This window comes from Mchenga conophoros, linkage group LG5 (genome assembly GCF_057382185.1).
Source record: "Mchenga conophoros isolate Kocher_MC1m ecotype Shallow Benthic linkage group LG5, M_conophoros_male_GT1.1, whole genome shotgun sequence".
Lineage (NCBI taxonomy): Eukaryota > Metazoa > Chordata > Actinopteri > Cichliformes > Cichlidae > Mchenga > Mchenga conophoros.
Genome location: NC_140530.1, coordinates 17009388 through 17035229, shown reverse-complemented (window position 1 = coordinate 17035229; position 25842 = coordinate 17009388). Strand labels below are relative to the sequence as shown.

The 25842-nt window shown below is 43.0% G+C and overlaps 1 protein-coding gene across 4 annotated transcripts in view; it reads right to left on the bottom strand.

Moving 5' to 3' along the window:
- The window catches only part of srgap2 (SLIT-ROBO Rho GTPase activating protein 2), a 56789-nt gene that overhangs the window by 15189 nt on the left and 15758 nt on the right, over positions 1-25842 (bottom strand). For 3 of the 4 annotated variants that reach the window (XM_085273662.1, XM_085273664.1, XM_085273663.1), the window contains exons 2-3: positions 8651-8843; positions 4353-4515 (exon numbers count right to left, since the gene is read on the bottom strand). In XM_085273662.1, coding sequence (XP_085129788.1) covers positions 4353-4515; positions 8651-8843 — 356 coding nt within the window. Of the gene's footprint in view, positions 1-4352; positions 4516-8650; positions 8844-9701; positions 9861-25842 lie in introns of those variants that run through there. The other variant, XM_085273661.1, reaches the window with a different exon arrangement.

The following is a 25842-nucleotide window of genomic DNA, read 5'->3' as shown; positions in this document are numbered from 1 at the left end:
CCAGGGTCCAGACTTGGGTTTAATATTATCACAAACCGAAACATAAAATTTTAAAATCACTCAGTATCACAGATTTGCCTCAGGACAGTGCCTGTCCCAAAAAACAGGAAGAGTAACAGACAAAGGATACCTCTGTCTGACCGGCAACGCATGCTTTGTGTGTTCAGAATGGATCCATATGGAAAATGTACAGTGTGAACATACAAGGTAGGAAGATACCAAAATGATAACTGGTGACAGGTAAAAGAAGAGCAACCGATTGAACAATAAAGAGAAAATATTATTATCAGGTTTAGATCAGGGGTGCCAAACATAGGGCCCGCGGGCCAAAATCAGCCCGACAAAGACTACAATCCAGGCCACTGGAAGGCTGGAAAAAGAGGGCATACATTTTGGGGTTTTTAACTGTATTTCCTATTGAGAAAGACCTTCCCAAAGGCCATTCAGAGAATTAAATGATAGAAATGTTCCTGTTTGTCATCACATTTTTCTTTATCAAATTTTGATTTAAAAAAAAGAAGAACATTTCCAGTGTGAATTAACAAAAACTCTATACTCACAGGACAATCTGGGCAGCTACCAAAACCTTTTCTGTAATTTTGCACATTTATCATGTAGAAAATCTTAAACATGCTGCTGAAATTGCACTTCCTTTTCTTGTATTAAGATATCTCTGGGATGTAATGTGTAGTCAAACATCTTTATACTGACAAAAAGAGGAAAATCACTCGTCCGACTCTTTTAAGATCAAAGTGGGCTGTATGTGGCTCAAGACGTAAAATGTATTTGACGTCCCCGGGTTAGATTTTAAGGCCTAAACAGAGTCATGGAGGCAGATGTCTGTGGTGCCATGACAGGAAACTGCCCTGGAATTTGCTGATTTCTTTTCAAATCGCAATATGAATAGGAAAGGGCTCATGCTTCTCACTGTATTAAGAGCATAGTCAGACTGTTTCAGAATGGTGAAGGGCCACTTTTTCCCATTTTGAATTTTGTACATCATCAAAACCTCCTTCAGATCTGTTTAGGTTAGAATTAATTCAAGTCAAGTTCCAAATTGTTGAGATGGGATCAAATCAAAGAGTTTTATGCTTAGAAGACTTTATGTACCTTAAAAACAAAAAGTTAGAATAATCAATTCGGATGAAACAAAAGCATGAATTATTGTCTGAGACAGCCAACACCAGAAAAGACATTTTTAAGTCTGTGATATCTTTGATAAGCTGATCCGAAGAAAGAGTACAATAACTGCCAACAAAAATCTTTCTGTCAGTTCTTGCTCTTGATCATTTTAGTTTTATCAGAATTCGGAAGCAGAAAAGATTGCATTACACAGTTTTTCCCAGCAGACACGCAGACCTATTTTAGAGTGACAAGAAGACACTGGAGTGTGATACATTATCAATATTTGATATTTCAAGACAGTCCCACAATTTCCCAACTTTTATGCAACATATTAAACATTTGGTAGCAAATGTGGGCAGCATGGCGGTGTAGCTGTTAGCATTGCTAGCACCGGCCGGCTGGGGCCTTTCTGTGGGGAGTTTAGATGTTCTTCCTGTGCCTGTGTGGATTGTCTCCGGGTACTAAGGCTCCCTCCCACAATCCAGAGACATGCATGTAAGGTTAAGCAGTAATTCTAAACTGACAATGAAGGAGCTGTAATTGTGAGCAAGAGTAATTGTTTGGTCTCTCTGTGACAGAGGTGCGACCTGTCCAAGTGGGTATCCCAGCCTTTTAATCAGTTTGGAGTAGGCTCCAGTGCGCCCTCGTGGACCTGATTTAAATAAGAAAAGGATGATTGATGGATGGATGGTTGCAATGGCAGCTGAAAATATGGAAATCATGTTGTTGTTTTCTCTTTCTTTTGTGATTTTCTACTTTTTCTAAATTCATAATTGTTTCTGCAGAAAAAAAAAAAAGAAACCCAAAAGGCCAAAAAGGCCGTTGCATTCCATTGTGACATAGTCACTGTAGCTCGGACTGGTGATTGAATGACATGAAATTACACTGACAGGGTTCAGAACACACTCAACACAAACTCACACATGAGCTTCCTCTTTCGATATACTTCAATTGCATTGCAGCCTCTTGCAGATATGCTTCAGAGCATGTGTGCCTTCTGTAAAACGTGGCATGTACCTCTGTGATAATCTAGCCGTGGGAGTAAAAGGTCAGATTGATTGCCACTGGAACTCATAGAAATAAGGAAACCAATATCTGACACATTAACTGAACAATATCCCTTTTACTATTGGAAGTGTTTGCAGTGGTTACGATATGTGTGCACACAGATTTACACATAATGCAAATCTGTGTACACAATCTGGCTTCAATGGTGAGAGACAGCAGCAGATAGGGAGGGGGGAAATGAAAGGAGGAGAGAAATAGGACAGTGAAAGTAACAAAAAAAGAAGAGGAATGCAGACTGAAAGCAAAAGCAGAGCATGTTGAACATCTGTCTTCTCCTGGATGAGGGCGCAAAAAGGAGCAGAGAAGGCTCGGAGGCTTACAGGTCAGCGAAAACAAAAAAGGTTAAGGGTGGGAGGTTTGAAGGTGGTATATGAAAAAGACAAGGCGAGGCGTGTAGGGGATCAGATATCATAATGTCGAACCTATGTGACATCATTACAAGGGACAAAAAGGTCAGGAACAGAGGGGATAAAGTGGTACGGAAGGAGATTTAGGATAGCACGGCAGACAAAAGAGGTAACAGGATAACTGTAGTTTTCCTGCCCTCTAAAGAGGCACACATTAGGTGACAAAGCCCAGACCACAGCCAATCAAAAAGCAATAGTCATGGCTAAGCTCTCCTACCGTGGATGTCGACCTTTGAACTTCCTGTTTTGCCTGTGGTCGCCTACTTTACACTCTACAGGTACTACAAAGCAGAAACTAGCAACGGCTTCATTAGTCCTGATGTTTGTGGCTTAGGTGGAGATTGTGTACGTGTTAATAGTGCAGCTTGATTCATTACTGCTTCCTGTTGGCCAGTGACTAAAATCTCACACACTCCCACTCTATTTCAAGAGCCTGAGATGAATGTGTTAGCTTCTCTAATACGGGTTGTGCTTTGCATCTCCATGAGTTGTGTTTGTGTATAACAGCCCCTGGCACTACTGGTATTCATGCCACTGACTGGAAATGTTATAAATGAACCAATTATCCACTTAATTAGCCATCAGAGCATTCTCTGTGCAGCCTGCTTATGGCCTAGACATGATGGAAACAACCCACATGCACATGCACCCAGTATTAAAAAAAAACGTGAAAAATTTAAATCAATGTCCAAGAGGCTAGAGGGCAGGAATGAGTGCTGCATGTCGGACAGGCAGAGAAATGAAAGTAGAGGTTTGTGTGCGCTCCTGCCACTTGGGATCTGATTGTAAATGTAGTTCAAAGACAGCCTATCGGGTTGGAAATCAGCAGCCTCTGCCGTGACATTCCACTCACAGATGGCCTCACTTTGCTGTCGGAGCAGACACTTATCTTTCTATACTTGGAGTGGCTTTCCTCTGATTAAATTTTTTCCCTGCGCCCATCCCTAGCCTTCTTCAATGTGACCTTTACCTTAGAGTCAACTCTTAATATCCAAACTAACACTTACTGTAAATTTAAATTCAGCCCTTTGTGTCCATCGCTCAAAGCTCCAATACGGCTGCTAAAAAATGCCAGAATGCCCTGCAGAAATGTTCACAATCTGAAGCTCACACAGAGCAAAAAGGAAGCGCTGGAGAAAAGTAAGTGAAATTTTATTTGCATTTTTGTCACTAAGGGCTTGTTTATTTGGTCTCATATCCTGGAGATGAGCAGCAAACTCCCAGGGGAGAATACTTCCTTGCCATTTGTTGTCATGTAAAGCCCACTCGCTCTGTTCCAGTTCTTTTGTTTTATTCTTTTTTTTTGTTCTTCCTCCACATTTTTACTCTTTCATCTCTCAGGACTATAAAGGCAAAGATCAGGGCGGACAAGGAGGAGGTTTCGGTATGAAACAGACAGTATAAACTCTCCTGGCCTGAGGTTCTGCTGCCTCGCTGTCAGTCAATAAATCAGCCAAGACAGAAAACAGATGCTGGGGGGGGGGTTGGAAATGGCAAAATATGACATGGATGTAGCACATCGGGCCGAATTCTTTCACTTCTTTACGTGAAGTGAAAGAATGGGGAAGGAGCATCTAGCTAGCAGCAGCATGGATTTAAAATGTATTCACACATGAGAACGGCAAATCCTTACGCCGTTAGGTTCGCCACATAAATCAAGCTAACCGCGATGGACAATTAAACAAAATTACAGTGAGGAAAAACAATCAGAGCGAGGCTCTGATGTTTCTGCGTGTTTGAGTGGGTGCTTACCTTCTTGAAGAGGCGCCCTGAGTCCTCACTGATCTGTGCAAAGCGGGGAATGATGTTGTTGAGGTAGAGGTCAGACAGAGTGGCGTGGTCGCGGCTCTCCCTCTTCACCTGTTGCAGCAACAGGTTCCAGCAATTCACCGGAGATAAAATGCTCTGCTCCTTCCTGTATGCACAGAGAGAAATGACATGTCTTTATTCAAGGGAAGCTGTAATCTAAATTCCTTCATCTAACGTTCACTGCAAACTTGTACACACAGGTCTACTTTATGTTATATGCAAAATCAAGCAAACGGTACACCCATAATACAGCTTTTACAAACATGAGACAGGGCACTGGGATAACAGGGATAGACAGAGAGTTTGTAGACAGACTCTCTTACACACATACATACACAAAGGGTTGGTAAGCCAGCCCCAACGCAGGATTCAGCCAGGGTACAAGACCCAGCAGGAAGAGGTAAGGCTCCCCTGCAAGCACAGCTGCTGTCGAGGGAAATAAGCAAGAGCAGAAAAAGATGGAAAAAAGAGGGCAATCTGAAGACTGTAATCATTTCACTAACGATATAATGGTTCAGTGGTGTTGCACTCTTTGTTTCAAAGCCATTACACAAATGCAAAGCTGTTAATGCCCTGCTTACATGACAATACAACAGCTTTTATGGGGTGTGCACACTATAAAAGTGTGTGTGTGTGTGTGTGTGTGTGTGTGTGTGTGTGTGTGTGTGTGTGCGCGCGCACTATAGTATGAGTTATGGATGATCTAGTGGGTAAAATGGATTATGAGTGAGTGTAAGTGGATGAAAGAAGGCCTTTGTGTTGTTAAGAGGAGCTTTAACTGGATAGAGACAGCAAAGAGCTGCAAGGCAATTATATCACACACACACACACACACACACACACACACACACACAGGGGTCACGGAAAGTAGAACAGTGACCCCAGCACAGACGATGCCAAACAGACAGAGAAAGTCTTTGATTTGACTAAGTGGGGGTATACAGCGGGGGCGGTGAGGGGACTGTGTGCATGTGTGTGAGTAAAGAAGGTTTTCTGGGGGGGTGTAAGGGTGGTTCGAATGAGATGACTCAATGGTGGTGATGTGATAAACTGGTACTGGGTGACACTGGTCTCAATGTCATATGACTAACTACATGAGTCTAACAGACAATCCATCCGCACCACCTCAATACTGGAACCCGTCTCGCACTTGTTATGTGGATGTACCTCACTTTCCTTTCAAACTTCTTTCTTCTGTCTGATTCATGTCCGGTGCGTCTGTCTTTACTGGTTGCACAACAAACACAAAATGTGACTCCAGTTCCTCCGTAAGCTCAAGAAGACAGCCTCAACGCCACCATGTGACTCGTCACCCTGAATCCACCAGCGATAACCATGGCAATGGCACTGCGGCACTGGGTGAAATATCATCCAAATCCCTCTCTGACCTTCAGCTACTGCAAGGTAAACACTGAAACATAATTGGCCCCCCTTAGGTCACATGGTGCAGATGCTGTTCCATACTGTTACAAAGGCTTCATCCCCGCATGAAGTTATTTTCATTACTTCCTCGCAGGCATTACAGCTTTTGCAGCAATGCATCTGTGCTTGAGGATTACTTGAGCGCCTGATTTAGACAGTGACACTAGACAATACAAATGACAAAAAAAGAAAAACGGGGCAATATGTGAAATCTGGGAGAACTAAAATGTGCTTTCATGAATCTGTGTGAAAACTGATTTTAATTCCTGGTGCATGATTTTTGATTTTGTGGTATTTTAATGGAGCAAATAGATAAAGCCGTGGACTTAAACTTAAAAAGTAACAGCACATATAAAACGGATTTTTACTGTTTCATCCCATGGGTGGTCATGCAATCATGTGATCAGATATCAAAAAATCTCATTCAAGTACTGGACTGTGCAAGAGGCTGCATCGTATTAACAGTCAAACTGTCCTAATATTTAACATAAGGGCAGGCTTTGAATGAGTGCACAACTTGTGAGGGCTTCTCCATGTGACCAATCAGCCTAAGGGCGCGCACACACACACACACACACACACACACACACACACACACACACACACACACACATATAAGCACAAATAGCCGGAAAATAACTGAAATTCCAGCATGGCACCCGGACTGAGCAGCAGCAGATGCAGCAAGACTGTTAAATACACAGATGTTGGGAGAAAAGAAAAGCAAACGGGGTGAGAGAAGAGCACAGAAATGAATGAAAACTACAAACTGAACAGTTTTCAGTCATACTTTTGGTGCCTTACGATGACTTAGTGGATATGATGGGAGAACACCTGCTGCTGCTGGAGCTCCAGTCGAGCAGGTAACCTACATCTTCTCTTCTGTTTATTGCTCTCCCTTTTCCTCATCATCTTCTTTCCCTCGCCCACCCCACCAATATGCATCGCACAATCTGAAACTGTCTCAGTATTGATCAGGGCTGGAGGGTGTGTATGAGGCCGAGTGAATTTGTGTGTGATGTGGGGTATGTCCTCACGGTCGGAATTGGGTTTCGTTTAGAGGACCTATTGATCCTTTTGAGTCTGCGAGAGAGCACGTAAACATGGGTTTGCCCCCAGCAGGGATATTAATATCTCTGGAAGGGTGCATGGTGCTTAAGAAAAGGGAACAGTCACTCTATGGAAGAAAGAGGAAGGCTGGTATTTAGGAGGTAATAGTTTAGAGGAAGTCAAAGAAAATATAGAAAAGCTGAGCAGGAAAAAGTCCCTGTCCTTTGTTACAGTTTCAGTTAACTTGGAAAATCCAGAGTATCGAAAATTCAAAAGATCATTTCTGTGGAAATGAGCTATACCTCTAACACTTCTAAAACCAAAAGCTGGTAGCTAAAAGCGCCTCTGCTAATGATTTTTTGATTATTGTTATTACCAGTTAGTTTCACAAACACAGGGTTAAACACTGTATCTGTCCATTATTATTAACAAAATGCATCAATTAGCATTTGAACATAAGCTGCTGCTCCATGAATGAATTCCCATTTTCTGAGCATGACAGACAAACATATTAATCTGTACGATAGCCTTAATTACATCAAGGCAATGCAAATCAAAGTACTAAATTATGTTTCTGTCTAATCAAATGCTTGTTTTTGTCCCTTAATGTAAAGCCTTCGTGACAAACATAAAAAAAAACAAAAAAAAACCTGAAAGCTGGTTTGAAACCCTATGAGGGTAAATTTCAATTTACAGAATCTGTGTGTCTCTTTGTTTTCTCATGTGACTCTTTTAATTGGGCCTTCAGTCCTAGCAGGGAACACGAAAGAGACAAACGCACAGAAGGATGACGATATTGTTTCTGCAGAAAGGGCTGTCTCTGCTCATTTAAGAGTAAGCAGTTACAGATGACACACAGCTGTGTGACAAGTCATCAGACATTTAGTGGAGCTATTTGTGTCCCTATGGGTTGGTTAATGACGTATTAATGATACTGCAGTAACGACAACAGGAGCTTATTGCTTGTTCAGCTAAACGGCAGGGATCGCCCATTATATGTACTATTGCATCTAAAGGCTGTTGCCAGCATAAACCTGTGTATTATATCTCAGCATTTAGCAATCCTCAGAGTTGGCGGTCAAATTCCTGTTCACAAGGTAAAAGATGGAAGTGAGATGCAGTGAGGCAGTACTATCCAATAGGATATGTTGTGTGTGTGTGTAGTTTATGAATAGCTAGCAGTTCAGTGAATCCTTCCCTACAGGGAGGCAGACTGCTACATCATTCCCCACTCAAAAAGTGACAATTCTACAAGAGCACCAGAGGCTGCTAATGCCGATGAGCAACTTATGTAGTTTCATAAAGAGAGAGAGAGAGAGAGAGAGAGAGAGAGAGCGAATCCTTGGTTTGGGCAATGATCCACTCACAGCAAGACACTACAAAATAGTCAGAGCACAAAATCACCACCTGACCATTTCTGGCAAAAGTTGTCATTTCCCTCCCTCAGACACGAACACTGACTCACAGGACCACAAAGACAGTCGAAAGGAGCCCTTAAAATGCAGTGTGCACGCAGCTACAAGTCAAGCAGCTATTTCACATTTATCAGGAAGGAAGTCACCAGTCTCTGAAGCAATGCTGTTTTTTTTTTTTTCTTTAAATGCTAAATATGGAAGCTGGGTCAGTTTTGTCTCACATAGGGACTTTTACAGGGGCAGGATATTAATTGCCCCAGGCACTTAAAAATACACGTATGCGACCAAAAGCCATAACCTGAGGCTTACTGTCAAAATAAAACTACGTGTGCTGTCTGTGTGATTTTCTCATACTTGAGTAGATGGTCCTTGGTGCTGCGCGTCTTTGTGAGGAATCTTTCACCCAGCTTCTCCAGGTTGCGGCTGTAGTCCATCTCAATTTCTGCCTTCTTTCGAAAGAAGTCCTGCAGGTCCTGAAGCAGCTGCACCCTCAGCTCGCACTGCTGGTCCAAACACTTGAGCTGCTCCACCAGCTGAGCACGGACCTCTGAAAGGGTAAAAGGAAGGAGTAGAGTCAGAGATGACGTTAGCTTTTTGGTTAACATAGCCATGGGCCAGGTGAAATCAACACACGAATCGATGTTTAATGTGCAATCGGTCTTTGCTAAAAATCAAAGGCCTTTTCATATGTTGCTGTTGGCTATACACCACTACCATTAACACACATTTCACAACGATGTGTAAGATGTTAAAACAACCCCTTTACAGCTGACTGAATGACTGGATGTTCCAGTAAAACACCTGGCACTGTGTTGGCTTGGCTGAACTCCATTCCCCTCCCACCCGTCCGCAATGCACAGACGGCTAAGCATGCGTGTGCGTGCGCATCATCATATTTATAAGTGTGCATCTGTGAGTGCGGGATCAGATATCATCTTCCACACAGACATATCTCCAGAGGCAGTCATTTATCCCAGCTTATCACTTTTCATTTTCCTCCTGCCTCCTCCCTCCTCGCCCTCCTCGCTGCTCTCCAGTCTGGCCCTCAAATTAATAGAGTGCACTCAGTGCAGGCACATTCAGTAACCGTATTCAATCACGGGCCGCAAAAAAGTTCTCTGGAGAATCCTGCTCATTGCAGCTACAGAACAGGAGACACAAATCATACACAGCAGCACTTCTGCACAGCCAAGGACACACACACACACACACACACACACACACACACACACACACACACACACACAGGTGATAAGCTGGATCAGTCCTGACAGCTGACAGATTAATGCTACGCTCCCATAGCTTCCTGCCAATGCCGAGCAGTCTGCATCCCTTAAACGAGTTAGGAAACAACACACGCATTTCTCTAATTGTCATCATGGCTAATCTACCACAGCTGTCATACCTCTACAACGCTGGCTGTACAGAAAGCGGATGGTTTTGGTCTCCATCCTGGCTTCAGTGATGTATGGATTCCCTTCAACAATATTCACACACTCAGACACACACATATAGACACACACGCGCAGTCATGCAGTCAGCTGCCTGTCCAGCCAGCAGCGACTGTTGATGCTGCCTTTGTGTTTAACAGCTGAGAGTGCAGTTTCTCATTACCACAAAGAGAAGTGGGATCTCTAAATGTGTCTGTGAGCACCCCACTCCTCCCACTTCTCTCTCTCTCTCTCTCGCTCTGTCTCATAAACACATACCTAAACACTGTGCCACCAGCCAGCGGCCACTGTCGTTCTTTACTGATTCAAAAACCAGAGTTAGGGAGTTTTAAGACACTGTGGGCAGGGGGGCAAAGGAATGCACACACCGAGCCTGTGTCAGTGCTAATGACCTGGTGTGAACATTTGCTTTCACAACATGTGTTTTTGTCTCGCCGGCTGCATACGTGCGTGTTTGTGTGCAATTTTCTCGTCGCACGCCGTTGTCAATGATCCAGAGTGAGTCAATGTCCCACCCCTTAAGGCTGTGACACAAAACCTTGTAATTAGCCCATCCACGACGACAACACACAACACCTCCAACAAAAACAAACCTGTCCATCCATAAGGAACGTAAGAAGGTGACAGAAAGCATATGGTTATCAGCCTGGAAACAGCTTGAGGGGTGGAGGATATGTACAGGAGGGAATTAAAAAAAAAAAAAAGCAACAGGTGAGTCCCATGTGATCCAAATGTTTAGAAAGCAGATTTAATGGGGGGGAAATTAATTTAATAGGGAGGCCGTGCCCTGAGCCCTGAAACCCCTCTCAGGCCCCTTACATTTACATTAGGATGAAGAGCGAGTTTGACGGCATGCTTCATTTATAAAATATATGGCTGCGTTACATGAGCTCTCCCCACTAAACCCTATTGGTACTGGCTGCTCGACACAATTTCCTTAAGGGGATGTAAAAAGCACAGACGGGTGACAAATTAAAGGAAAAATCCACCATAAAGTCTCATCACATGTGAGCAGAACTGCTTCATTGAGCTTTGATATTCATTCTCCAAGCCCCTGAAACTCTACTGCAGGGTTATAAAGCCATCCTGTATTGGGGGAGGGGGGCACTGTAAAATATGCCTATAGAAAATATCCCATCAGTGTTCAGCTTCATAGGGCACAAAAGACATTACGTGTAAGTGAGAGCATTTTCATACCAGTCACTGACCTCTCATGCCGCGTAGTTAAAGTAATCACTCAGATGTGTCAATACAAAGGGTCAAGTGGTTCCAAATCATGTCAGCATGACTGATAGGGGATAAAACATGCGGGTTGCCTTTTCATTCGATTTGCCACCACTATGCATTTCCGTCTTTAACCATATAAATACCGTTACTACCAAAAGAAGCCGTTTGCTTAGTGAAAGGGAGTTTGCTACAACAAAAAGGAGAGGCAGCAAGTCAAATAGATTCAGCACAGGTCTTCCCTTCGGTTTCATCCCTCTGCAATGACTATCATCCCCCAGCAAGTAAGAAATGGGATGTGAAGTGGGATGTGAACTGGAATGTGACGCCTCCACCCCCTCCAGACAGTCCAGTCACATTTTCCAGGCAGATGAGAGCAGGTCTTGTAATCAGGCTCTGGGATTCTACTTTACTGATGCTCTTCTCCCTGTTTTTCTTCCCTCTCTCCCCTCCGCCTCCTCTGTCTGTAGTGCTGAAGGCTGTCTGGCTCTGTTTGCACGAGCCTCGTCCATACGCTTTTCAGTCTGTTCGCCCGTCCAGCCACACTCACAAACAGGATCAGTTTGGAAAAGGCAGAGATGACTGCTACCTTTGAAGCAGCTAATCCTCTCTTTGGTTTCTATTAACATACATAGTGTATTTGTCTCCCAATAGAATATAGTCACACTACTGCATTTTTCTTTTTTCAGGATCAGTCTTTATTATTCATTTATCTCTTTGACTCTCTCCAGACATAGCAGCCACTTGTTGGTGTGTTTGGGCAAGTTAGACGGTTGTGTATAAATGATATCAGGGCAAATCATATGCCTGGAAGATTAGTGAGCTCACAAAGTAGCAGTGAAATCTGAGGAGTTCAATGTCTTTTTCCCATTTAGATTATTCCACCTACACCCACGTCTCCCTATGGTACATCAGAGCTTATGATACATCATCATAGAAAAAGGAAGACGGCAAAAATAGATGATGGATGAAGACAGAATACTCTGAGTAAGGTGGCACTTCATTGGACTAAGAGTGCAGGCAGCTTGTCTGTGTTGCCTCAACTCAAACCTGAGACAGATGTGTCGCTGCATATTAATGCGTGGATGGCCACTGAGGAGGAAATTAAAGTAGAAAAAAAAGGCATTACAACCATCGACCTGAAGTTCACAGTACATAGACAACCACAGCCTGAAGGCTAAACATAGCTTTCCCCCATCATTTCCTTTGCTTAGAGTTATTTCTGCAGCAAATTTCCCACCAGCTTAACGCCGTTTTGTTTTGTAACTGACAAAAGTGATGGTTGCCCTGGATGCCATTGTGTACTGGCCTACATACAGAAGCTACACATAATGCTACAAGGACTCATTATACCTGAAAACACCCTGGGCTATGGGCACACACACTCACACACTCACGCACACACACAGCAATGTGACACTCTGAGTCCAAGTTGTCACTTTGAGCTGTTTTGACAGCAGCTTTCAAGCCTGCTCCTGGAAGCCCCGCCCTAGTTCTGTCCCCCTCCGTTACTATATTATTATTCCAGACACACACACGCACACACGCACACACACACACACACACACACACGCACGCACGCACGCACGCACGCACGCACGCACGACAACTGTTTACAAGTATGTGATGAGTGTTTGAGACAAGGCTTGAAGTGGCTGGAGAAGGAGTGTGACAGAGAGTACAGACAACAGAGGAATGACAAACTATGACAGTCCACACAGTTGTGTTGATTTACAGGGTGCAGTAAAGTTCTGGTTTACGGCTCCTATTACTTTTGGTAACCACGTTCTATGTGTGCTCAAGTATGGAAATTCCCATTTCCTTTCTCTGCAGACATTATTTATGTGACATTATTTTGTTGGAGCAAAATAATGCAAGGTGAGAAATATGTTAATATAGAGTAGAAAACCTGGCTGTATACATCAGGATTATCTCTCTGCAAGCTCTGGGCCTACAAACTGTGGGCCAGGTAATCAGTAATCACAGCAGGAACACAAGAACACACTCACACAGTACAGTTAACTAGGACTAAGAAATCCAAGTCAAACATTAGGAGATGTAGCTCCCAGCAAAGTACAATATTACCCATTCTTCTTGCTACGTTTGTGTTTATGCAGTAAGGCCTGGTCTTTGTTGCTCTGGGGACTGATACTGCAGCACAGGCTACGGAGAAGCTTATAAAAGAGGAGGGGAAGCAGAAGGGGGGTGGTAGTGGTTTTGTACCACTGTGAGCTCATACCATTGTCCTCACAAGAATGAAAGAAGCAGAGAGAAAAGAAGAGAGAGGGGGACGAAAAAGCACAAAGTAGTGTAAAGGGTGAGTAAGACGGCGGGCACTGCGTCAGTGTGAATAATATGACCATTCATCCCATACACACAGGAAGACAGGACACAGTTGACAGGAAGTCAGCTGGACCAGTTTATTACCAGCAGGGAGCAACACGAGAGGGGAGGGTTATACTAAAACAACTACAGGAAGCATATGTGTGTGTACGTGTGTGTAAGAGGGAGTGTAGGGGTTGGACTGATGTGTGTGTGTGCTGTGTTTTTCTCAGACTAAAAGGCCCTGAAGAAAAACAGGCAGCTGTGGAGTTCACCAGTATAACCCACCAACCCTGAACCAGGCAACCAAAGAGAGAAGATGGACTGAGGGAGAGAAGATGGGCCAGGGGCTTACAGGTTGAAGGCAGTCAAAAGTGTGTGAGTGAGAGTGAAACAGACACGATGTTTAGGCCGTTGAATGAGTAGGTAGACTAAAGCCTCAAGTTGCAGGTAGTATTTCCTAATAAGATTCTTCAGCAGGGTGGACTCTATTAGTTCCAGACATGTCAAACTAATACTGCTTTAGTGTATATACACACACAGACACACACACACACGTACGTACACACACTTGTGGAGAGGGGAGGAAAGGATAGAGTTACAGTACAGTAAGTGTTGGAGGGAAAGCTATTGCAGGAATGGAAAGATTCCAGCCAATGCCTTTTTCTTGGGTCTGGACATTTCCTCCAAAAACAAACACACACACTCTCACTCTTTCTCTCTGCGTCTCACTCTCTGTCACACACACACACACACACACACATGCATACATTAAAAGTTATAGAGGCATTTCCTCTCTCACCCAGACCCTAAAACTTTTAGGAAAAGTAGTGTCGTCTTAAGAAGGCAAGTTAACAAGCTTCGCGACTTGTAGACATGGAAAACCATCCCGAAGCCAAACCGCTGCAAATGTACTGTTCAGCAGAGGAGAGGAGGGACCGACAGCGAGTTCGACGGCAGAGAAATAAACGCTGGGCTATGGTCGGGCATAAACGAATAAAGGGCATAAAACATCAACGTTTACTGGTGTCACTATGGTACTTTATTAGTTTCCCTTTTCAACTAACGTCATAATGCTAGTGAATATATAGTGATACTTTCGGGAAGGCGAGGATGCAAGCTCCTGACCTTTCTCACACGCACACACACTTTCATATAGCAAAGCAGCATTAAAGCTTGATTGCTTGGCAGGCAGGGTTATCATTTTCTTTGTCAGCGTTTAGAAATCCAAAACACGAGTGCACGTGTGTCTGCATTCGAACAAACTCAAGCAGTGATTGGCCCCACGTCCGGACAGCTATGGGGGAGTAGCTGTTCATATTGTGCTTATTGCTTATCTGAAGTCTGGAGAACATATGCATAGTTGCTGCATTATAGCAGAGTTGACATCTGCACAGAGCCTCTTGCCGACTCTTTTGATGACCAAATTTACGTCACTCTGACCCAGGCGATAATTAAACACTGCCGTCAGAGAGGCCTTATTTATTTCACAATTGTAAAGAAAGTATTTTGGATCTCCAGCAACACTTAACAGATTTCTTCATTCTTCATCTCCACCAACCTACTCTACCTCTGCTCTCGCTGTAGCAAAGTAGAATATTACAAAAAAATGTTTAACATTATATTAAATCTAAGGGTGCTTTTCATAAAGCCTCTACCCTGGAAGCAAGGAAACAGCCTCTAAGGCATGGCTGAGCGCTAACAGGATTTGTATATCAGCACTCCTAAAACTCACTAATCAATAGGCAATCTTACTCTTCATTTATACGATCTACAAAAGACCCAAAGGGGGCAAATGATGTATTATGTGTGTGCTGATGCGGTGACTTCTTCTAGGTTTCCTATATTAACTTTCCCATCCAGCTCTCAGCAATAAAGGGGGAAAAGCATGCTTCTCTCAGTGACCCAGATATACTACATCAGAAGATTAGACATCAAATGGGAGCTTTTAAGTATCAAAGTGACCGAATGCTAAAATAAGACAAAAGCACTTCTGAAAAAACTACTAGTCATACCATGATATTGGAGATACGCTTCCCCTCCCCACTGAGTTTTGCTTGGTAACTGTTACTCTTTGTCCATGATGCCCTCTTTGGTGGTGGTTGCGAGGGAGCAGGGAGAGGGGGAGGCAGTGTGAGAGAAACATGAAAAAGAGGTGACGGGGAGGAAGAGGGGGGGTGTTTTTGCAGGGGGTTTAGTACTCAGCGGGGGTAAATTCCACGGCACTGCTCCACACCTCTGTGGTCAGATCAGGAAGTCGTTAACCCTTTACGTGACAGTAGGATGCTTTATGTGCAACTGTAGGAAAGACAGAGGACGTTTCTATGATCGATTACATTTTTTGTGGCCATGCAAGCTACCGTCAGGGTTCCTTGCACTCTGTGAGCAAAGAGCACAGGTCAAGGGTCAGGGGTCTGCAAAGTTACTGGAGGGGGTCAGTCTCCCATGTCAACCAGCTGGTTACAACTATCGGTTTCAGCTCCAAAGAACGCTCAGCTTGTTTCTAAGTGTTCCTGCAGAGTCTATTCTTTTACCAGATCGTTATTTCTTTTTGCAGTCATGCTTTCCAGGAGTATGTTCTACTTCTTTGCATTTACCTCTCCTGACACCCATATCTCTTTCTAGCCATCGCGTGCACAGCACACAAGCATTTGTGTGGTGGCAGACAGAATGTGGGGTTAAAGACTGGGGGCTGGGGGTTTCTACGCATAATAAAAAAGGCTGCTTATCAAAAGTTAACTAGCTTCTTTCGCTCCCTTTCAGGCACCGCCTGCTCCACTAACCCAGTCGAGAACGGCACTGGGGGAGGGGGTAGGTCCCACACACGCGGGAACTGGAGGGAAGCAATTCTGGTAAAGAAGCGAATAACGATTATCTTCCAGTTTAGTTTAAAATGCTATTGAAGTGTAGGTACTGGACTTCACAGACAACCTAATCAGCAATCAGATATCCAGAGTCTGTGATCAACTTCTCGGTTCAACCGAGATGAGCGGCACTAAATGAGATCACACGTTATCCTATAATTTAGCAACGCACAAGATTTGAGACTGACCATCTTGAATTCTTGGCCTCAAGGCTAATTTCAGTGTCCTTTCTGTGTGTATGTGTGTTTGTGGATGCTGTTCATGCTGAAGGGTACCATCCACCTGGTGTCACCTCTATTTCCTGTCTCTGTTGGACACAGCCATCTGGGCGTCAGTCTGTTCCAGCAGGCCTCATCTCCGTCTCTCTCTCCCTCTGTTTCCATCTCATACACTCTCCAGCTTTGGCAGGCACACACACACACACACACACACACACACACACACACACACACACACACACACACACACACACACACTCCACAGGGATCCAAACTATTACAGTATAGAGCTCTATGCCATCTGTCTGAGGAGGTATGGACAGGTATCAGACAAAAACCCACACGCACGCATATCATATCACCCTGAGCCAACAGCAATATTAAGCTGAGCTCTCCCAGTGTGCATGTGTGTCCACACCCTTTCCAGTGTTTCAAAATGGCCAGTGCATAACGCGCCCCCCCATGTTAATCAGCTTAGCAGCCAGTCAGGAGATTTGACTAATCCAAAACACAACCATGGGAAGAAGCCCACTGAGTGTATGTCTGTCTGTGCAAGTGGTCTTGTCTGACAGTGCGTGGAATAACTTAAATCAGCCTCGACATTTCCAGGCAACACTCTCTTAAAGCAACAAGCATTACCACAATCATCCAAGGCTAGTTTCAAACAGCAAAGGATGGGGAAGAGGATGCCTTTCATGTGCGGAAGCATCACTGGGCGGGTAAAGGTTCTTCCCCGTCTTTATTAGCGTGTTAACACTCGTCATAATCCCAGCGATTGAGCGGCAGCATGTAATCATTTCTTACTTCTAGATTAAACAGTCATCAGTCGTGCAGTCATCTTCATCTTTATTTCACTCCTCAGTAAGAATTAGCCCAGTCATCACTAATGATTCACAGGGACCTTGAGGGCTGTGTAGGCATGTGCACGTTAAGGCCCCCCCGAGAGGAGTATCACGGCTTTGAAGCCTAACACAGTGCGTAATGGAAACCTTTCTGTCATTTAATAAAGAGCTATGGCAGCATTTGCCGCACAGGAGAGGGGAAAAACACATGCATATTCTCAGCGAGGAAATGCTGCATGATACTAAACACGTGTGAGTGACTCGTATGGATGTCCTTATGCAGCAAAGTCTTATCGCGACACTGCATGAGAAATCAGTGGCATGTTGAAAAAGGCTGAAGGAAAAATGATAGAGATCAAGATAGGACGCAGTGAGAGCTGAGAGCAGAGGCTGGGCAGCAACACACGAGTTAAAGGCCGTATCTGCTGATGGCTGCTGATCTTTATCCGAGCGCCGGCGGAAGGCACGGAGGCCAGGAGAAAAAGAGCAAAGGGCACCATCACACAAAGGATGAAACCCAGAGCAGCAGATGATAACATGAGATGCTATCAGCGCATCCGACTCGAGGTCAAATCGCCACAGCCTTCAGCTGCGGCTCTCTTCGAAACAGGAGGGGCACATACGCAAGATAAAGGAATGCAGAACTACATGAGTCCTAATATAAAACGACAGCTCACCCCAAAAATCAAATAGACGTTGTTTTTATATTTTTAATCTTATCCATCTATCCATGTTTTAAACCACATATCCAACTTATGATAGTAGGGTGCTGTTTATACATACATATCAGTCTAGGAGACAACAGCTCCCGAGATGTCTGCTTTCTCTTAAATATAATGAAACAAGATGCCACATGCCTCGTGGTGCTGAAAAGGGAGCAGAAATATACTTAAAAATCTCTGCAGCATTCTATTTTTTTCCTGGAAGAATCTTTATTCTTCCATTATAAAAAAAAAAAAATCCCTGAAGAACTCGGCTGTGAAGAGCGGTTTAATAATGAATTCGATTATCAACAGAAAAACAACAGCATATTTTGACTGTCTGTGTTGTTTGTGGAGAAAGGAAATGCAATTTGTTCCGGCTTTTAAAATCTGCTTCTTCTTTTTTTCTGTTAGTTTTTTATATTTTGGTAAACCAATGGTAAATGACACTCTAGGAAAAATGTAGTGATGTTTTTACTACTATTTTCTTCACATTTTACCGATTAAAACAATAACGGATAAGGAAAGTAATCACTGGTTGGGGGATAGAAGTATTTAGAACATATATGTACACGCGTATTATTAAAACATCCTCTGTGTGGATGGAAACAGCGTATGTCACAATTAGACTGCAGTGCAGCTAATGCGGTCACCTGCCTTTCTGCCTCTACCTCTACCTCTACACATCTCTCCAACCCACTAGTGCAATGGTCATTTCTCTGCTGTGTGCAAGTGTGCATGCATGCAATTTTTACACATTATGGAAATCAGACATGAGTCTAACTGCTGCAGAGGGACTGGGAGTAGCGAGAGAGAGCGATAGAAACTGGGCCATGCTCCAAGAGGAGGCTACCAGCAAAGACAACAACTCCACACCTCAGCACAACAAACCACCACACACAGTTCTGTGTAACGGCACAAAAACTTCGCAGGGATTTTTTTTTGTTTCTCCTCTTCTTCTTTTTCCCTGCAGCACTGTTCGGGCTTTAACTGGCTTTCCACTGATTTTCACGATAAAAAAAAAAACAACAGTTACTCTTCTTCCTTGGGGCGGACCGAGAGAGTAGACGGTGAGGACAACTTTTTCTTACACCCCGAGCAATCAATGTACAACAACAGTCCTACGTCTGCGATTAGGATGGGTAACTTGGGGGAAAGCAATTAACCAGCTTTCATTTTAGACACTTGGCTTCCATCAATCACATTTACACCCCTTTTTTTTTAAACATAATTATTTCATGTGCAGACATAATGAGATGCTTGCAGCATCAACTGGTTTGGATTATCCAATCATCAACGAAGGGTTACAAAAGAGACTTCTCACAGACGGCCAATAAATGCACTTTTTTACAGTATTTAAATACATTTTTACTGAACGTTACTGCTTCAAGTGCGATGGAATCACAGTGTCCTGAAGACAAAACCAACTATTTGAGGCAGTGACTGAAGGACGGCAGGAAGAGTCACAAGCGCACATACTGACCCATGAGGCTCCGATCATGGGTTATCAGATTTGGTGTATCCAAGTACCCATGTCATGAAAACAGATAATTTTGTAAAAGGGGGCTAGGTCATTGTTCAGTTGTCCACACTCTGTCTGTTCATTTTTCCCTCTTCCATTAGCGCTGAGCCCTTTAATGAATATTTTGGGCTTCTTGACCTACCAAGGAAAGCAGCAAATGAGATTACAGAAAACACAGAAGTCAGGTTATTCATTTCAGCAGGCTTAGGAGAGTGCTATGAGAGTGAAACAAGATTACAATAATCATAGACTGCAAGCAGTACTGTGCAAAAGTCCTGAGTCAGCCCTCAATTTCGCTGTGCAAGAAACTGCACAGTGACAATAAAAAAGTCTAAGTCTCATTTCTTTATATTTTGTGTCCATGGAGCCAGATTTTCTTGTAACTTTTTAAAAGCGGTCTTGCACAATACTTCAGTCCAGTCCTCACCATTTTTAAAGGAAGGTTTCTCTTTCGTGAGTTCAGCAACTCAACATTGACCTGTGAACCATTAAGCATAAAAAAAAATCATCTAAATTAAGCGATGAACCAGTGTTGTACCTACACATAACAGACAACGCAGCGCAGAACCAATTTTAAATTGTATCTTTAGCCATTTGCTACTAGCAGGCTGCCACAAATGTACACCATTAGTTCACACTTTTTTAACAGAAATATGTCTGAGAGCAGTCTGAGAGGCATAAAATAGTCTGAGCTTTTAGCATTTTAGCATGCTGTGCAATTTGCCCTGAGAAACAAAACAACACAAAAACCAAAGAAGAAACTGAAAAAGCAGCTGACCTTAAAACACAATCTACAGCAGAGGAACAGTATCTGAAAGCCCCCGTCACTGTTGGGGGTCCATTTCAGCCAGCAGTGCTGGGGCTCTTAAAATGAATTGTGTTAAATTAAAACTCATAATTATAAACACAGATATATGGTCAAATTCTGATCCAGCATGCAACACATCTGGAAAGCATCTGATTGGCAACAGCTTCATTTTTCAGCATACCAGTGATCGAAAAAACACACTACCAACATACCTAAAAACATACCTAGTAAAAAAACCACCCAATGCAACACTATCAGTCATGGACTGGCCTCCCCGCAGTGTGGGATCATCTCAACAGAGAACAGAACAAAAGGCAGCCAACATCCAAACACGAGCTTTGAATGTCCTTCAACAAGTCTGGATAATTATTCCTGAACCCTACTTAAAATACTTAAAGAAACAACAAGAAAGCTGCCTAAGAGAGTTCAAGCTGTGTTGAAGAATAAAGGTGATCATACTAAATACTTCTCAAGCTTGTTAGAACTCTATACATATATTTTTAGGATTTGAGGTACAGAGATGCTAATGCAGTATGCTGATGCAAAACCAGAAAAAAAACCAAGAGACCATGCAAGAACTTCCTGACCTGGCCAGCAGTATAAAAATAATTTATTTTCACACCTTCTAAGTTTGATATTCTGTAACAGTCTGCAGCTGGCCAAATGTCATTAAAAGCACAGGACAGGTTGTCATTTGAACTTCTTCATAATGAAGATACAGCATCCTTTCATACACAAATGCATCAAACTAAAGCAGACTTTTGCACACCTAGCAGGACATTCTTGCACATGGCAGATTCGTGATTGGGGGTTTACCAAATAAAGATCTAAAAAAAAAAAAGAACCTCCCTGCAGCAGAGCAAATTAGGGTCAGTTAAAGTTCAGTAACTTAAGCTCTTTTCTGTTGCTGAGTGAATAAAGTAAGAAAGTGCAACTTCAGGCAATTTCCAGACCTGATTCTTCCGATACCGTTTCACTCTCAGGACAAAGACATTGTATAGGCTAGTGTTACAGGCTGCATGTTTTCACTGTACACTCAGGTAAGCCTTAAGCTAATCTTCACTGTACCTCTGAAGTAAAACCTAGAAAAAAAAGAAAAAAGAAAACACGGTTCAGAAATAACTCACCTGTCAGAATTCTCTCAGATAAAGTCTGAGAGAAATGATACCTGGAGGATGTGTTTATAAGCCACTGCAGGGTAAGCCTGAGGATATGCTAATACACCGTGTCACAACCTCTGTGCTCCTCAAACACACAAAAACACTGTTATTTTTACTTTCTCACACATACTCATAACACCTCAAATCAGCATCTCAAATATCACCCTCTAATTCAATGTCAGAACATCAGCACAGTCAGACGTGCTGGATGAACAGTCTACTTCACTTAAAAAAAAAATTGACTATTTGAAAAAAGAATCAATTAAAAGTATTGATTAAACCCACCGTCTGCCCTTCTCATGCTTTTACTTTGTTCCTTGATGTATTTTTTGCACTTGTCCCCACAGGTGGTGAACTCTCACACACAGAGCATCACCCCCATCAGGCTATTTGGTACTCGGTCTGCACAAAGCACGTCTGGTACCCATAATCCTTCACTCTTTGTAGTCAGATACCTAAATAAACCGAGACACTGGTGCTCCCATATAGGAATGGCATCCACTCAATGCTAATAGTAATCAATCACACAGACTTGATACAGGGTTAAAAACCATTTATCGTCCAAGTCTTCATGTCTACTTGTAGTTTGCTGTCACAGTGGCAGATTTCTGTAGATTTCTGTGTGATGTAGACTGTGATTCATGTTTTTGATCCTTTTAACCAATAAGCACTTAACCTATAACTAGGATCACTGACCAAATGCAATATTCTGGGATTGTACAAACATGAGTCTCTGTAGCCTTTGTGTTAGTTGTATTTCCTTAATTTGCTACGCTAGGTCTTGAGCCAGTTGTGTTGCTGGTCTGCTAGTCTTCACCTACCCATCTGGACAGGCTGTGGATTGAAAGCTCTTACACTTATTATGGACTATTCTAACTTACAGGTCCAAAAAGACAAAGGAGAAAATTATATCTACTTTGATACATATGAGGACTGCTGGTCAAAATAAGTAGAACTTGCTGAGCAGTGGTGTCCCTTCTCATGAGGCTTCACATTCATGGATGCATGATTAAAACTGGACTTCCAAGTTCTGTTTTCCCTCAGTACCTTCAATAACATGTCCCAACCCACACACTTGCTATTAGTGTGAAGACAGCCTTAATGATTAAACTTCATGTCTGTGTTGAATCCTCAATAAAAGCAAGTAAACGTCCACTGAAATGTGCATAAGCAAGACGCTGAGCAGAGGATCGCCTCTCGGTAGCTGACCCCGAGCGGTGACTTCCCCGAGGAGGAGAGACAGTGACGAGATAAACTTCTGGAAGTGTCAGATTTTTTGATTAAACTGCCAGTTGTTTTCGGCCCTGTGGTTAAATGCGACTGGTCAACTTTCTCATGCTTTCTGCCCTTTGACACTTTGGAAGTCTGCTATCTAGTGAGTTTCAAACACATGACAGAAAACAAAGCTATCTGTGCTCAGGAATGGACAGCCCTGATACCAAGAGAGAATATACCTCTTGAGTGAGTGGAGAGTGGAACACGAGGTCAGTGGCTCTGCACTGAGTGTGTGTTCAATTTTGTGCGTGATGTCATGTGTGTTTATCAGAGAGAGGACATGGTGGAATCACTGCAACACAATAGAGTACCGCAGTGTGGGTGGCCACACCCTTTCCTCTTAGCTCCCCTTAACAGACTTTTCTCCGGCCCCCAAAAAACTGCCTTGACAAGATTTTTAAAAAAAGAAAAGAAAAGCACAGAGGTGGGAAAAGAAGGGAGGGGATGGAATAAAATCCCTGACTTTTTCTTTTTTAAACACAACAAAAGCAAAAGAAAACCATGGGAGAGAAGAAGGGAAAATAAGATACTAATATAAGTAAGAGTGAGAGATTTGAGAGCTTTGGTGTAAACTTGACAGCAAGACTCTAAAGACAAAACTGAGTAGAATGGGAGAGGGGATGGAAAGAAACAAAATAGGTGTACAGTAATAGTCTAAAAAGCCATAGATAAATACAGGGGAACCTACAGGGAAGGTTAAGACCAAAAACACAGAGCTGTGTCCTGCAAGTGTAGCTGAATTATTGATGATGACTATGAGTTAAAGGATGAGAAGAAGGAGCACTTTCAGTGTAATCTCCCAGTGTACCATAAACATGCCTGCTCATATACGTAGAGTCACCTGGAAAAGATACCATGACGTTAATGCTTGACAACCGGATGGGCTCCAGAGATGGGAGCAGATCCCCAGGGACAGTCTGTGGCTGTCAGGAAAACAAAAAGGTCAAGGGTTGCAGCAGAACAGAGGTAGGAATGTGGTCAACACCTGTTCTAAACTTGCAATAGCAGACTCAGACAGAGTATTAGGAGTAAGCCACAAGGTACACAAAGCAAATAAGATGCTCATTAGGACCGTTTATTATTTGGCAGTTCTCATTAGCTTGAAATACTACAAAGAGCAGTCTTCTTACTTTGCTTTATCCCTTCCCTGCTCATGTTTTTTCTGTCTCCCTGCCAGGTCCTCGTTCTTATCCGCAGTGGAAGCCTGTTTGATCTAACGGAGTCCTGCTGTTCTGGCTCTTCAGCTCCCAGATACCAGGCACACACTCCTCCCTCACTCACTACAGAGGAGAGCTCCCTTTTTCTTACTCCTTCACAAAAAAAGAAAAAAAGAGAGAGAAAGAGAGAATCACAGGCCCTCCAACCCCCCTCCTTTTTAGAAATCAGACACATTCTCCCTCTTGCACAAGAAACAACTAAATAATTCATGAATTCAAAATGGCCTCGCTGCTGTAGAAGCTGCGCTGAGGCCAGCTGCACTGCGTGCATATGGACCATGTAGCTATGTAAGCTATGTTGACGATGTATTTCAATCAGAGGACAGTGGCTATCATTGTCATCACCAGCAAAGCAGGACACAATGGAGAGGGATACAGCCAGGGACCTGACTCACACATACTGTAAGGCTTCCTGGCTGTTTTCGGTAACAAAGGCACTGAACAATGGGTGGTAAGTGTCAACGTGCTGTGTGGTGATACAATAGCGGCTTTACCGCACAAAAAAAAATTGTACCCGCCTGTTATTCCTTGGTTTTACTGGATTTCCACATGCTGTTGCCTGTCATGGCTCATTAACTACAGTTTTTGTATATTTAACATAACTATCAGCTGTCTTTAAAAAGTACAGCATCAGGAACAGACGGTGAGAAACACTGCTGAAATATGCAAGCTCTTTCCTGGATGGGAGCGTACGTTGCTCTAAAACCAGTAGAAGTCTTTCAGCATTGACAATGCCCTTCCAGATGGGAAAGTGGCCACACAGGGCTGCATGAACTAGATCCATTTAGAGGTCTTCCAGTGATTTCTATGATACAATCACTCACGCCTGTTTTTAATGCAGTGCAGCCTGAGAGCTCGAAGATCACATTCGTCTGATTTTGATTTTTAGCCTTGCCATTTGCACAGAGATTTCTTCATGTTCTATCTTTTGATGAGAATATGTACTGTAGATAATGACACATTCAAAGTCTTTGCAGTTTTACACTTAGGACCATTATTGTGAAGTTATGCCACAATTTTAAGGATACAGTTTTACAGATTTCTGAATGTCTGCCCATGTTTCTGCCTTTCAAAGACGCTCTTTTTTAAACTCGTACACTGAGCTCATATTTCTCATTGAATAGTAAAATGTCTCAGTTTAGACGTCAGATATGTTTTATTTGTTCTCTTATGAATAAAATACAGGTTTAAGAGATTTGCAAATTATTGGAAATGTGTTTTTAATTACATTTTACATTACATCCCAACTTTTGTTTTGCAGTTGGAGTTGTATAATACAATACTTGTAACAGTTGTGACTTGTTGTTGGTTTGGATACTCAAAATAGCCAATCTAGGTGGCACATTTTCAAGTGAACTCTTGAACGTAGGTTATTAAAAGTTATTGCCAAATTAACCAGCACTTAAGTCCTAATGCACATCTGTCTGCATAAAACTTTCTGGGATGCCACAATTTATCGACAGGATCTTTAAAAAAAGAAAAGATAAAGCTAACGGTACAATAAATGTGCAAAGCGACGCGACCATAATGACTCCTCTTGGTCCACATTCATACTCAGACTCAGCAAGAAGGAATCCACCATTCCAGGCTGGGAAACTCTCCTCTGCATTCTTTAGAGGGAATACCAACGACACATGACAAGAGCCCCACTCACACTGAGTCACTTGCCTGCCTCCCACTTCAGCCTTTACATTACAGAGAATGCCTGTGTAGATATGTGTTATGGACAGCAACCTTTACCACGCAACACTGCCCTCAGACAGAAAGAAAACAAAGAGATGTGGGTGAAGCAAGTTACTGAGGGAAAAAGAAGAAGAGAAAAGGGATAGAGGTCACAAGAACATGCTTGTGTCAAACAGCTATGCCACAAATGTGCTGAAGTGATTGATGGGAAGGTTCTCTGTGCTGAAGGACATCCTTCATCTTCCCCCCGCCTTTAGGT